The sequence below is a fragment of the Hetaerina americana genome, unplaced genomic scaffold, assembly GCF_022747635.1.
Source record: "Hetaerina americana unplaced genomic scaffold, ioHetAmer1.1.p SCAF_1, whole genome shotgun sequence".
NCBI classification, from domain to species: domain Eukaryota; kingdom Metazoa; phylum Arthropoda; class Insecta; order Odonata; family Calopterygidae; genus Hetaerina; species Hetaerina americana.
The window spans coordinates 75674125-75689176 of record NW_027286069.1 but is presented as its reverse complement, the minus strand read 5'-3'; the positions used below and the strand labels follow the sequence as shown (position 1 = coordinate 75689176).

General features: G+C 44.0%; 1 protein-coding gene across 1 annotated transcript in view; it reads left to right on the top strand.

The window, feature by feature from the left end:
• The window catches only part of LOC139686470 (uncharacterized), a 100386-nt gene that overhangs the window by 74145 nt on the left and 11189 nt on the right, over positions 1-15052 (top strand). The window contains exon 3 of the mRNA XM_071583658.1: positions 10650-11912. Coding sequence (XP_071439759.1) covers positions 10650-11912 — 1263 coding nt within the window. The remainder of the gene's footprint in view (positions 1-10649; positions 11913-15052) is intronic.

Below are 15052 nucleotides of genomic sequence, written 5' to 3'. Positions count from 1 at the left end.
CTAGAGGTAAATTAAGTTTAGGAAGGTCTAGGAAAAGATGGGAGTCTCAAAATGTATGACACCGAAATAGGTTGAGAGTCTAATCCATGATAGAAGAAGAGACTATTCATGTAACATGTATGTATTTTTCCATCATTGTTATCTCATTGCGCTAACTGATAAAAATGATCTCTATCAGTTTCTTCTGAGAGGGAAGTAGTTTTTCGTTGCACCCGCTCATACGGAAACAAGGCATACGGATGCTTGTAAACCCTGTTTTCCTTTAACATTTGATTCCTTGAACTTAATAATAAACCATCCATAAATTTCTCCCCACGCACAAAGCAAGGAATCTCGGCGCGTATTAAAATCTGACCAGACTGATAATACAGGAAGCAAATAAGGGGTGTGATCCGTTACTTCCCAGATTTTGCGAGCGTTATTTATTTACCGTGTCCCTTTCGTGTTTAAACGAGGCCCAAGAGACCCCGACGGTTATCCTTACTTGTCAATAAAGGACATATTGGAAAAGAAAGGGCCGATGTCTCATAATTAAATATTGGCAGGTCAGAACGAAGTTGTACGCATGCAGCGCCCTCTATTTATTGTTTTCAAAGCCACTGAAGTTATTGTTATGATTCAGTAGCCGTTTTCCTGTCGGTGAATTCGAATAACAATCCACGAAAATCTTTGCTGCCGCCTGTTGCGAAGTGCGTGCTGATTCGATTTTTGTGTTGAATAGTATTATCAGCTGCCCAATTTCATCGGGAGTTGTGCCTATTTTATGGGCTTACGATAACGAGTGAAAGAAATATTAGAGCAATGGTGTCAAGACTTCAAAGATGGACGAACAAACGTGCATGGTGAAGAGGGGAGTGACAGGCCGAGCATCCAGACCGATTAAATCGTTCGACAAATGGACCAAGAACTGTGATGTGATGGACGATTGACAATTAGTGCTATGGCTGATAAAGTTCCTCTTGTTGTACGCAGCAGTATTAATACGATCTCATGGAAAAGCTCGGATTTTGTAACTTGGGTAAAAAATGGGTACGTAGTTCATTTAAAAGCCACTCAAACACACACTGCTTCAGTGATTCCTCGAACCGCGAAGGCTTCGGTTCGACTCTCGTCGAGGGGTAAAGTCTGCGAATGATTTATCTGCGAATTGGGAACAGCTATATATTTACCTTCGTTGTGAATGGATGACAAATTCCTTTGTATTTTTTATTTGCTTTAGCATACTCTCTTGAACTGATGATCATATTCAACGTAAGATCACTTGATGCTACTCAGAATTCGAGCGCTATAATTAGTTGTTCATAGTTGTATAATGCATCCTTAACGTTTAATGTCAACAGGTCTCCCATCCAGAGGTTCGTTGCGGAATTGAATCGCGAGATTGCGGTGTCAAAATGCGGTCCGAAAATACTTAAGCTCTACGTTTATCTGAAATGTGATAATTGAAAAAATGGACCATAAATTCTAGCATGAGGTAAAAATAATATTTCGATTGTACTTTTTGTGGGGTATCTGCGGCCACTGAGAGTATTCATGCCATTTGGGATAAAGCGAATAAGTAGGGCAAGGTGGGTATCAAGGGGAGGAGCTGAATTGGGCGTAAACGAAGCGTTGGCGCTGGGCCATTCCCATCGGAAGGCATTCTCACGGCTTCACGTTCCATCCTATTTACGATGTAATTTACTTGAACTGTCCTTCAAGCGGGTCAGAAGAAGGGAGCCGGAATAATAATTAAAATGCGTTATTTTTAGTATTTGAACTCCTGACTCTCGGTGCGATTCGTCCTCGCGTAAATGCGGCCTTCAAATATAGTAAATATTTGTATTTAATGCCGGAAGGGTCGTGATGAGTGTAAGATACTTGTATTGAAAACTGACCGTTTCGGCTATCAGTTAGCGTAACGCAGAAAATACATCAAATATTAATTAGTCTCGGCAAAGAGTCGTAATGCTAAAGGAGGATTATGACAGAAAATCTGTGTGGTCTTTTCTATGTCTATAGATATCAACACAATACCTCGCAAGCTGCCGGAAAGGCGAATGTGTGAGTGTACCAGGGCACTAGGCTTTTCAACAAGCAGAAGAATAAGTCTTTAGGGAAAATGCAATGCCGTCCTATTGTCAGGTATTGCCGTCGTGCACTCTACAAGGAATAACGAACACTCAAATTCATCCGTCGGGTAAACATCGTATTATGTCAATGGCGATAGCGCGTTCGAATTGTTTTATATCCTCGATGTCGGAAGTAGAATCTCACGAGTGTCACAAAAGCATGTTTAATTTAACCTTGCGACTTCATCTGTCCAGTGGCTTCCATCACAAAGCGCCACAAATACTGCAAATATTTGTGTGGCACTTTGTGATAGTTTCTGTTTTCTTACGAACTGGGACCGCTTCTCCTGAGGTTTCCATTCTAGATTCTGTAGTAATCCTGCGAAGACCTGCGCTCTTACGTAGCAATTTCTCAAGAATCGGGGAGATTTTCTCCGTATGTTATTTATTGATTTAGTCATGTTTTGTGAGATGAATCCGAAATGTTTTAGGGATATTCGTTTTGGGACCTAAAATATGATAAATAGCATGCTAGGTACAAATTATAACCTCCTTTTTCTCCCACCATGCTCTTGGAAAATGCTGACTGCGCCTCACATGCTTCTTATGTACGAGGAAGAAATTGCATTCCGACCATTACAATGAATTACTGGTCTGTGGAGCGTCATCATCTTTTTTTTGGTCCGACCAACAGGAGAACTTCATCAAGGTGCTATTAATACATTCAGAGTACTTTTGCTGATTTTTCGCTTGACTTGTTGACCCTTAGTCAATTTACAGCCAATTCCTAACTGTGGGTCATCGTGCAAGTACAGAGGTAATGTGCTTCGTTTGAATTCGAAATGATACCTTCCCGAATCCCGCGAGACCATTGTGTTTGCACGTCGAAAGCTCCCATCAATCATGGCACCTGGAACCCAGCGAGACACTTATAAATAATTTAGCCCTTTAAGCAACTCACTTGACAGCTAGACCGGCGCCAAGTTTCTCGCCTATAACTTATTTCTCGCCTTATTTTAGACATCCATTATTCCCGCCTTTCTTCCCCCGCGATTGGGTAATGACTTCAAAAACGACTGCCACGCCTGGACGGGACGAGACGCCTTATGCCAGGAAAGGGCCGAATCGCTCGATTGGTCCATCAAAAACCTCCTTTCCTTTCTCGGCCTGTCTGTTTTATAAACCTCGTTCCAAGCCGCCCGTTTCTCATCCCCTACCCTCTGGAAGTCTCCCTGTTCCCTCATCACTCCCACCAACCCCTTTCTCTCCATTCCTCCCTACCAACGCCCCCTCACCCACTCCCTTCTCCCGGAGTCAAATCTTTGGAGCGGCCTTGAGTGTGGGAGCCCCTTCGCGTTAATGAGTTCTTTCCTTGCTCTACCCCCCCTCCTCCATCCTATCCCATTCCCCTTCTTACCCTTCTCCCCGACCCACCACCGCCGAACGTTCCCTATCCCTCCCCAACGACGGACCTCACGACCAGGGAGCTATTACTGCCGTGTGGCGTGGCCGTGGAAAGTAAGTCATTCAACTTTAGGGCATTCAGGTTGATGCCGTGAATGCACAAGTTTCTGAACCCCTCCTTCAGCTCGGATTCCTCTCGGCCGGTCTTCCCCTCCAAAATCTCTTTCCTAAATCGTCAAAGGGAATATCCTCCTCACGTCTCAATTCACAAAACCGAGAAAATTTTCCATTTACCGTCTTCTTCCATTTACTTTTCCCTCCTCACCCCCTCCCGTAATCTTTCTAACCTCTGTTCCTTCTCCTGGTTGTTTCATCTTAAAATTTTCCATCCCAAACTGAACCTTTCAAATCCTCTCATCGACATCCGTGTTAAAGTAGACGAAATTTTGCCGCTTAGTTTTGTTTCCATTATGGACATCAAAATAAACGGATTCTCGGAGGAACAAATCCAGGTGTTTGACCGCATTCATTTCATTTATGACCGGATAAAAATGGAGCGGCAAAAGCTCCGTGTTTCCTGTTTTCTCTGATGTATTCCGTGAACTTCATAAGTGATGCTGTCATATCATGGCTTGTTTTTGACTAGTTATTTACTACCAAAGTCAATGTGTTATTGCGTATAAATAATTGTAGTATTTCTGATAGCATAACCAATAAGAAACAACGCAAATATTCTTTTATATTTTTACTAGTTTTATTCGGAGAACCCTCGTAGATATTAATGTCGTTCATGTCGTGCCTGAATGACTTCAGAATAGACCAGGGACATTGGACCACCGAAATTCGTTAGTGGGCGCAACAAGAGTGCATTTATTTTCTTCGGCGTTCGAGACATTTGCTTGATGTAAAAGAATTGATTCTAAATCCATATCATCGTTAAACAATGTGTATTCCCGACAGAAACATATTTTATGGCTAGAGAATCCGCTGGTCGCTGAATCAATCAAGTCGGAAATACAATCTTCATATTTCACTGTACAAGGAGTTTCACTTGTACCAAAAAAGTTTAGTATTTATCCTTCGTCTTGGGTAAGATTTTCCTACTTAGCATAAGTGTATAGTCACGTTAGTAAGGAAGTACATTGAAAAGTGAGGAATTTTGGTGAATTCTAAATTTTCTGAAACAAATAAGAAAGCAGATCAACTTTCAACTACGAGTAGTACTCGTATAATAGGTCAGAGGTATCATCCTTAATGACTGTATTTCATGATCTTTGTAAACAAACTAATGTCTATTGTCAGTAAAAGGTAGTCTAAATTTCAAAGGTTCCGCTTCAGTACCGTGTAGCAGTTGCCTCATGGTAAGTTTATGAGAAGTATTAATTATGTTTAGTGGGGGAGTTAAGAGAAACCATGGGATTTTGTTCGTTAACCGTATAGCACTAATAGATATTCTATCTCCTAGGGGGAATCGCCCCATTGGATTTTGGAACGCGCGTTGCAGATTTTTTAGTAACTTATAGTTTTAAGGCATCGTACGAAAAAAGAAGTGAAAATATTTCAGATAAAAAGGAATTATGAAAAGCATTGGGTTTACGTTACCTGGCGCGGGGTCTCTCCCCGTGCGCCTTTCTCAACTTTTCGGCATCGTGGTTCTCTTCTCGTCACCTGCCGCTCTCTTCGCGTATGAAAAAGAAGCTGGATGTGCTCTCAAATTCGCTCACGAACATTTTCGCCTCACATTATCCGGTCAGTTTCTCTCGTTCTCCACCTCCGCCTTCCCTTCTTGCATCAATCGGTTCTGCACCCCGGCACAACATCGGTGACGATTAACCTGGCGCGTACGAGGGAGCGGGGGATGGAGATGGGCAGAATAGGAATATTCTCGCTTGACGGGCATACACCGAAAAGACTGGTAACTCAGCACGACGTTTATCAATCCGAGAACAAGCGACAATCCAAGATTTCAAGGTAAATCGTCGTGGGAGACAGTTTTGAAATGGAATTTATGGAAAGGAGTTCCGGGTTGCCTGGCCCTTCACCCGCTCTCCTCTCCCTCCAGCCTTCTTCCCGTTCCAGCTTCCACCTTCGACCTGGAGTTCCATCGTTCCCCCCGACGCCCGGATCCCTGTTGAGCCGCACGTTAGTCACGGTGGTCAAAGAGCCTTGGGGAGTCCAAATGTAATAAAAGTTCTCGTTCTTTCTAACTAATTTCTGCGAAGGGCGTGGTTCTTGACGAACTCGCCGCGAGTCTCCTCGACTTTCACGCCGCGAAATGGATTCGATCTGCGTCGTTGTTGCGGGACCAAATTCCCTTGCGGGTTTTCGGAATAGTTTGCCCTCCCACCCTAGGTGCGTAATCGAGGAGAAAAGGGGACCGGATTGTGTCGACGCCATTATTATTATACTTATCCCTCACCGAAAACTTGATTCGGCGTTGGAAATGTGTATTTTATTTCTTTTCTCATCCGGAACCGAATAAAAAAAGCACGCGTCCCACTTTCGTGGGGAGCGTGTAAAAATGACTATCCGATGACTATCAATGGGGTACGTGGTCGGGTGAAAGGTAAGGAGGGAGTGATAGAGAGAAAGGGGGGGGATGGGAAGTCTGCGGGAAGAAGAAAAAGAAAAGAAATCATGATAATTGAGCGAAGCAGGGGTCATAAGGAAAGAGAGAGGGTGGCGACGGGGGTGCGCGAGGAGTTCGGGTGGTGGGAGAGTGATCGGGGGAAAGAGGGTGGGGGGGTCCCAGCTTGTTCTCGGTGACCCTCCCCGTGTCACGTACCCCATACCCATTCCCTCCCTTCTGAATTGCAAACGAGTCGAACCAATACGTTGACCGCAAGTGCATGTCCTCCAACCATCATCACAACCGCCGACGCCGGTGGGTGAGGGAATCTCGTGAGCCGCGTGGGAAATTTGGCAACGGAGCACGCATTCCTCCGCCCCCACTCGCATTTCCTCGGGAGAGAGAGAGAGAGAAGGATAAGGAGGAGGCTTGGAAGTCGTCGAGGTTGTAGACTTGTATAGTGGGAGGCAGAGTGGGGGGGGGGGATCGGGACTGTGGGAGTCGGCGGAGTAGGTGAAGTAGTGTGGTCAGGTGTGAGGGGGACGGAGGCTGTGGAGGGATGGGGTCGGACGGCGGCGATTGCCCTAAGGAGGGAGGGTGTTGGAGATGCAAGACGGACGGCCTTTATTTGGTGAGGTTTTCGGACCCTCTTTACATCGGTCGTTCATTAAAGTGCGACACACACACGCGCGCACACGTACAAAAAAATAATTCCCGGAAGAGGCGGTTGCGGCCATTTAGTTATCAATCGACCTCAGGAAGAAGCATGAAGTAATTTAATGGTTCGTTTCCCCTCCTGCTATTGGTGGTTTATATTTGGAAACAGAATTGTTCTATTAAAAGGTACGGAAGGGCCTCACACCGCTTATTAAAATACGTTTACAGATTGTTTCCTGCTTCAAGGGTCATTTTTAGTGCCACAGAGGCCGACGCTCCACATTTCCGTAACTTCTTAGGGGAGAGTAGATGGGGCACTGAACCTGTCAAGATATTATATTAGACGTGGAGTAGATTGTCGTTGTATTTAATGTCTCCCCTCCTCTCCGGAGGGCCATTCCAGGTTTTAGTTGGTGTACAGGAAGAGTGTCCATATTTCATGAATGTAAATGCCATCAAAGAAGGATGGGATATTTAATGATAACCACAGGCTCGTTACAGGTGTCTTTTATGGGTCACTTCATGGTTTCCGTAGGCGTAAAACCTTTGTCTTTATAGTTGTTGTGTTTCGGTTACAGTATGATTCAGTGGTTGCTTTTCTGCAGAGGACTGAGGTACTAAATAAAGTAATATTCAGACTTAAGGGTGTTAGTGTGGCTGTTACATATCGTGATTATTACATATCCGGGATGCGATTGGAAGTCACGCAATCAGTTCCTTATCCGCGTACAATTTCAGTAAAGGACTTCTTCGAAGTTATTGGCGTGAACATTTTAAATATTGTAGTTTCCATTCATCATTCTGCGTCCACCTATTGGCTTGCAGTGTGATACAGCAGGGAAATTTCATGCAATAGCCTTTTCGATTATGGCAATATTTATTAATGTCCTTCGAAACTTTCCCCATCCGTGGAAGGTAATTCAGAAAGTAGAGAAACCTTTTTAACCAATATCCTTGTTTGGCATTTGATGTTATTATTATGGTAAAAATTACGAGAAAAACGTAATTATTTGCCTCTTTATTTAGTGAGATATCCCTCTTAATATGGGACCATAAACATGAGTTCACCCAAAACGTTTGAGATTTGCTTAAGAAATGTAATTTTATGTGCTAGTATCTGGAAAAATGCTATTTAAGTAAGAACTGGCGGCTTCAAGATAAAATTAAAATTTTTCGAGATTATTTATTGTTCTGATCATTGAAACCTTCGAAAGAGAAGCCGATCAAACCAAATTTGAGATTTTAAATCTGTGATAAATGGATGTTGCAGTCATGATATTCACTGCGATGAATTAAATTAGGTCGGGTGTCATTATCTACCTGTATTCGTAAATTAAGAGAAATGCCGAGGCGTGAGTGTATCCGAAGTCCATTAAAAATCATCGTGTGATGTTTCCGTATGACTGCATTCAAGGTGGAAAACAAAAGATAATTTAAATACATTATTCCTTTGAATAAAATATCGGTTTCAATTTTCCATTGACAAGTCTGTCTGTGACGCTTGAAATCTTTATTAAACATGATTGTGTGCTTCCTTTCCTTCTGCGGTTTTGAATGAAAGAAATCACAATTCCCGATTACAGTTGGTTGATACCCGTGATTCGGAATTAAATTTCCGGTTTTAATTTCCTGGATCATGAATTCTGTGCACCAAAGAAGCTCGCTCGAATAACGGTTTTGCTTGCTGAACCACGTCTCGCAATTAGCACCACTTGAGACGTAAGCCCTTTTAATAAGTCCACCAAGTGAAATCCCAGAAAATTACCATACGTAGGAAGGGAGACCGTTTTATGCGATTGGTGTATTAGCTCACTCCATGATGATCCATTCCTTCTCTTTCCTTCCTGCAGTTTCATTGCCCCCAAATTTGGTATTCATGGGTATTCTCAGTCATAATAATTGAAGATAGTGTCGTTTTTTATTTTCCGAGACGCTTGAGGTTATTGAAAAAATGCCCTTTCGTAAAAACTTCATCTGCTACGTGAAAACGCATTGGCTTCTTTCATGTCCATATTTAATGAAACTGACGACAGCAGTTTTGATTCAATGAAACTCATGAAATTTGATGACTCACGTGCATTTTATCACTAATCGTTTTGGGACCGTATTAACTTCACACACCCATGGCTGTTCGCTACTTATTCGCAATATCATTTAATAAAATTGAATCTTATTTCAGTTTACTAGTATATAAACTGTTGAGGGATTATGACAAAGAAATAAAAAATGGCCGTAGTCAAAGAAAAATAAAAAGAATTTTTCATCTGGCCAAACAATTTGTCGAAACATAAGTCGTGGAAGTGACATTCAAATATATTAGTGGAACTAAGTTATAGTTTTTAAAATCATTTTTCGGCATGAAGAAGGCCACGAAGTGAAACCTGACGTAGTGTCATTCGTAAAAAATGTTTTTTGAGGTCCGCAATATGACGCTAAAACGCTTGAACGCGTGGAATATATATATATATATATATATATATATATATATATATATATATATAGTGATATTTTTATTTTAGGCACTCCATCTATGGTCTCCGAATGACACTGATAGTTATAGATGAAAATTTGTTAACGGAGAAAAAGCCTAAGGAATGTATGTTAACGCACTCCTCGATGAACTTGGCTCAGTTCTTCTTAAAAATAATTGAAGTACAAAAAACCAGCGTTATTCTTGCAAGTTTACATTTCATTAATTTCTCAATCGGCATGTAGATCCGTACACATATATCTCCAACTATAAGTAAACTTGTTACGCCCTGTGATGCAGACACACCTTACGCCCGTGCACAGAGCGTAAGTAAAATGATGATAGATTGTTAGTGCAAACCCATTTTCAAATCATAGGCACGTTTAGGAAGTCATTTATCTAGACATTTGTTGCGTCACGATTAATTGACCGCTTGCTGGATAAATAATCTCATCAAACACACCCGATTAAAACCGTAATCCTCAGTTAATTGGTGGGTAGTCCTTACATTGGGCAGACTGGTAAAATCAAGCCAGCCTGTTAATTTACTCCTATCGGATTTTGGGGTTGAGTCTACTAATTTCCATCCTGCTTACCAGAAATCAAATAGAGATGAGAGAATTGTTTAGGAAGGAGGAAAGCAATTCTCGATGTGTGCTTACCGGCAAGGTTCCACCATCATTCACGCCGTCTGATTACGAGAAACGTGCGAAGGAAAGGCGTAAAGAACGGACGGTGTCTGATAATTGAACGGCTCTCGTGTGAGGGAGGAAACTCGGAAATTCGGCCTGTTCGTATTCTTTTTTACCAAGTCTCTGCGGGTTGCAGTTAATCGAGAGGTTTTCCTGTGCTGCTAGTACGCTAAATTATTAGTGAATCAGGTTTCTGTGCTGATTCGTCACAGGCAACGGCGTTTAAGCCTGAAAAAATTGAAAATTTGGTCTGGGAAACGTAGAAATGTCGGGGTTGCTTAAGATATTTAGGAAGGTACTTTCTAAGGTTTCTGTGAACATTCCGCCGTACACAGAATTTAATTGGAAAGCTTTGTTTTCTTTTCGAAACTTTTCTAGAGTTCAGCATGTTTTTAATTCTTAGGAATGAAAAATTAAAAGATTTACATTGAATTCTAACCGGTCAAACCCAAGTCGAACGACTCAAGAAATAATAAGGTAAAGTAGTCATCATTTTCCGATTCTTGTCTTTGAGGAAATACCAAAACTGGAGGACATTAAGTACTGACGTGATAAAAAAGATAAAACGTATTGCATCAGGACGCGTTAATTGTATCCAGTGTCCCGTTCCACGAAACAATGCCAGCGGAAGTTTTCTTTCCTACTCCGCATTCGGAAACGCTACGCTTGCGGTAATTTCCTTTGAAGAGAAGCTACTCCCGAACTTTATACCTACTAAGCCTGTGTGAATTCCCATTGTATTTCCCGTCTTCGTACCGCGCTCTTCAATGCAATCTAACCAGGTTATCGCCACTCTCTTTCCCTAGGTCCTCCCGATCCAACCTTGGGGAGCCACGCCCGCTCCGCCGGTGGCCCCCAGGAAGCCACCAGTGAGCCGGAAGCCGGAGGGCCCGTGGCCCCGAGCGAGGGTCACACCCATGCCGCCCCCGTCTTCTTGCAAGGGGGTCGTCAACCAGGGCTTCCAGTCTGGCAGTCCCCAGGCGCCTCAGTCGTCGAGCAGGAGAGATCTATCGAGGCGCGAGCCTGAGGAGACGGAGGAGAAGAGGCGGAGGACGGAGGAGGACGCGGCGAGGAGGGGTCTGGAAGAGGAGGAGAGGCGAAGGAGACAGGAGGAAGAGGACAGGAAGAGAAGACGGGTGGAGGAAGAGGCGGTGGTCGAACCGACCGAGGACGGAGGTCGGAGGAGGAAAGTGGACGGCGGCGGAGGCGAGAACGGGGCCATGGAGGGGGCCAGCGGCTGGGCCTCCTCTCCCGGTGGTGGGGGCAGCGGCCCACCTCCTTGCAAGTGCGGCAAAGAGGCGGCAGAGGAGGAGGCCAAGCTCCTGAGGCTCCACAACGTGCGACTTCGGCAAGTGGCCTCCGCCCTCGCCTCCAAGCTTCGCGCCTCGGAGGCGGCCCTGGGGGCGTCGCGTGCCGACGCGGACGCCCGCCTGGCGGCCCTCGTGCGGGCCCTGCTGGCGTTCGAGGCAGGGCTGCGTAGGGAACAGTCCAGGATAAAGTGCACGATGGAGAAGCTTGAGGCCCTTGTGAGGGCCCAGAAGGCAGAGATCGCGGTGCTGAGGGCAGCCGGGGCGGCGGCCGGGCTGGGCTGGGAAGACTCGGGGTTGGTGTCGCTGGGGGGTCAGTCGATGCTGGAGGTGGAGCTACTGGGGTCGAGGGGGGCGGAGGGGTCGACTTCTAAGTCGGACGGGGCGGCACGGGGCGGGAGCAGTTGGGGCCGGGGCATCCGACCGGCGAGCATTCTGAGGGACGTGCTGAGGAGTCAGCTGGGGGCAGCGTGGGCCAAGAGGGAGGAAGAGGTGGCGAAGAAGGTAAAGGAATCGCCGAGGGGATCGCCCGGTTCCAGCGCGAGGAGGGTCCCCGGCGAGGGGGAGGAGAAGCAGGATAAGAAAGCGACGACCGGGGAACCGGAGATCTCGAGCGAAGGGAGGGACGGCGCCGGAGGGATCGGCCCGGACGTCGGCAAGTCAGCGGCGGCGGAAAGAGTCAAGCCCCCGCTCCCCCCGAGGCCACGTCCCCGACTGACCACAGCCAGTTCGGAGGAAGGAGTCACGTCACCGTGTCGCGAGGTGAGGTTTCTTTACTGCGGTTCATGCCCTCTCCCTTCTTAGTCTTTTTCCAACGTCTCTCAAGTAGACCAACCATCGCCGTAAAATGTCTGTCTTCCTCTCGTGAGAAAAGTAAAACCAACGCACGTAAAAAGTGAAGCAAGCGTTTGGGCCGTAAAAGGATGCTAGATAATATCATTATAAGTCAGGGAGTACCGTTGGTCCATACTCTCTTCCATCCCCTTATACATCTTTGTAGCATTCATCTTTCCCGGAACGCTTTTTGTTGGACAAGCCTTTCGCTTGTCACCTGTGAATCAACATTTCATTGACGCTCTATTGAAAGGAAGACTCCTTTGAGGTCGAAGTATTATTTTTATCGTAGGAACTACAATCAAGTAAGCAGGGCGATCGCATACCGCTGATGAACTCCCTTGTTACGCGAAATAGCCTTCTGCTGTTGACAGGAATTCATTCATGGATGTTATATACGCTTATACCGCTGCTCAAGAAGTTGTTCATATTGTTAAGTTTTCTTGTTTTCGCCGAAGGAATTCTAATTTAAGATTTGAGCTCAAAAAGAATCCATGTCCACTGACTATTCTATCCCATAAAGATTTATGGTAGGAAGTCATTACTCAAAGTGAAAAATGCCGTAATGAGAATATAAGCAAATATTAATATTAACTGTTTTAACAGTGTCACTATTGTTCTATATTGCAGATTGTTACCTAGGACAGTTACCCATATATTAATTTATATACTATTGAAATTCAGTATAATTTAGACTAACCTGTTTTACTAGGTTAACCTATTTTTCCATGGATTACAATGCGAGGTTCTCATTTTTAAATCCTTGAATTCTTGCATAGTTATGATTGCGCCGACTTTCCGTTTTCATGACTTGGTGTATGTAACTTTGTTGACTGGTCATTTTAAGTGAATCTGTTTACTAAGTAAAAGATATGGGCGTTGGAACTATCGTTACGAATAGAAAAATTGAGTTCCCACTCTTCTTGCAAGAAGTTTTTAATCAAGTGCACCTCTGTGAACTTCTGCCTTTGCTATTTGATGAACGATGAAATAAATTATCCTTAAGAAATGAAAATTTGTTTAAAAAAAGGTAGTAAATCAATGTTCACCGTTGGTCCGAAATACCTTGCTCTCCTTTATTTCCCAAAACATTTAAAGTTATCGAGGATCTCTGATGGAGCGATAAAGATAACAGGAGGCCATAGCATCACACCACTTACCACACGTTCTTATTCACCATTATCCTAGTTGGGGGCGTTTAAAGATAAGCCCCCGGAACTGACCGCATATTTGGTTAGCTATAAAAATGAATCACCGAGGTACTGAGAAGTTCCTCTTTTGTTGTGGTTTTCTCGGGATGCTTCATTTCCTTTTAGGCCAGGATCTCTTGAGGCTTCCTCCTTGATATATTTTATCTGTCATCCTGTATTTTTTTACAGTAGGCGGCGTCACATTCCCATCGCTTGTTTTGGGCTTTACCCCTCATTTATTTATGTGGACACTATCACAGCTAACTATCGCAAAACCCCGAATTGTTACTTCTTGATACCTGTTCTTTCACAGAGAGAGAAACTCAAGTGTCAGCTTAGGGATTCCTACTTAAACAGAGAACGATGTACATTACAAAAATGTCTGCCGACAGCATTTCTGTTAAAAACGAAACTCATTAGTCAACCACATAGCAGTCACGATATGTCTCAAAAGGGCAAACATTCTTTTCATGGATTACGTATTAACTTTCTCATAACCCTAAATGTTAACCAAAATTGGAGATGCTAATCTGGGTCTCGCCGTTCACTCGAGGAAAAGTTTAATCGAACGAATTAGGAAAATGCAGAATTTGATTAAGGAAAAGTAAGCAGAAATATTCTTATTTGCTCACAGGACTCCATAAACCATCAAGAGCCTTGAATTATCAGGAAAAAGAATTTTTCCGCAAAAGTGGAGCAAATTTGTAGCATAAATCGAGTGCGATTTTGGTAAAGCCGATTTTTAATTGTTATTTTTTATACTACCATGTTTTCATGTGTCAATACTTGAATATGAAAGAATGCTAACTAAAGGTGGCGCCTGATAGTTAAGCAATGAACATTTTGTGCGATTTTACATACAATTTTTTTCATGATTCTACCAGGAAAATGGGATAAACTCGGTGAAGAGTGATAGAGAAGTGAATATGGGCACGTATTGATACTTCATACGAGTATACTTCCTTCGTCCAGTTGGCATAATCCACGTCCAGGAGTTTGATTCTTTGCCGTTTCCAAAAAACGAACAGGAGTTGTTCGATGAAATTATGCTAAAATAAATTATATTTTATTTTATGTGGGGACAGTTAACTTTGATTCGATTGAAACCTGGAATATTTTGCTATTAAACTAGGTTAAATATCATCTGCGAAGCCAAAACTTTCATAAAAAATTCGATTAGGCCGTGATTGGTTGTTAACTTTGAGAAACGAAAGAGGTATAGTAAATATCAAGAATATAAAGAATATATCTACACATAATTAAGTAAATATCAAGAATATGCATTTGAAACTCTTGCTAGACGGAAGACCTGAGAAAACAGGAGAGAGGAAAACCAGCTTGGGAAGCAATCGGCACGCGTTGGGGACGACTGGTGTGGGGGGTTATAGCAGGTTGATGGAAATTACCGTCCTCCTCTAATCCCCCACCATCACAATTCCAACCTCCGCCGGATCGAATACACACCGCCCTCGCTCGAAGATATTTGGGACGTGACCCGTTTCGAGCGCGACGACTGACCAAGATCCGACCGAAATCGAGACTATCGCATCTCCTTTATGTCCACACCCGCGAAGACGCGCTCACCCACCGGCCAATCCACTTGCCGCTTCCCAAGCCAGACGCCACTCCCATCCCCGAAACACCCTTCTTCCATCTGACCATCCACTCGCTCGAAGAACGAGATTATGGTAATGCGTCGCTCCCTAAATGGCTGTTCGGGTGCGCCTTGAAATGAGTACGATTTTCAGACAAATAGAGAGAGGGATGGAGGGAGTACGTACATGCTTGAAGACCAAGAGCGTGCCACTAGAGGTGCTGTTATCATCAGCTTACACAACCGGATGCGTGGTCAACCGAGTGAATTCCGAGGGCGAGTTG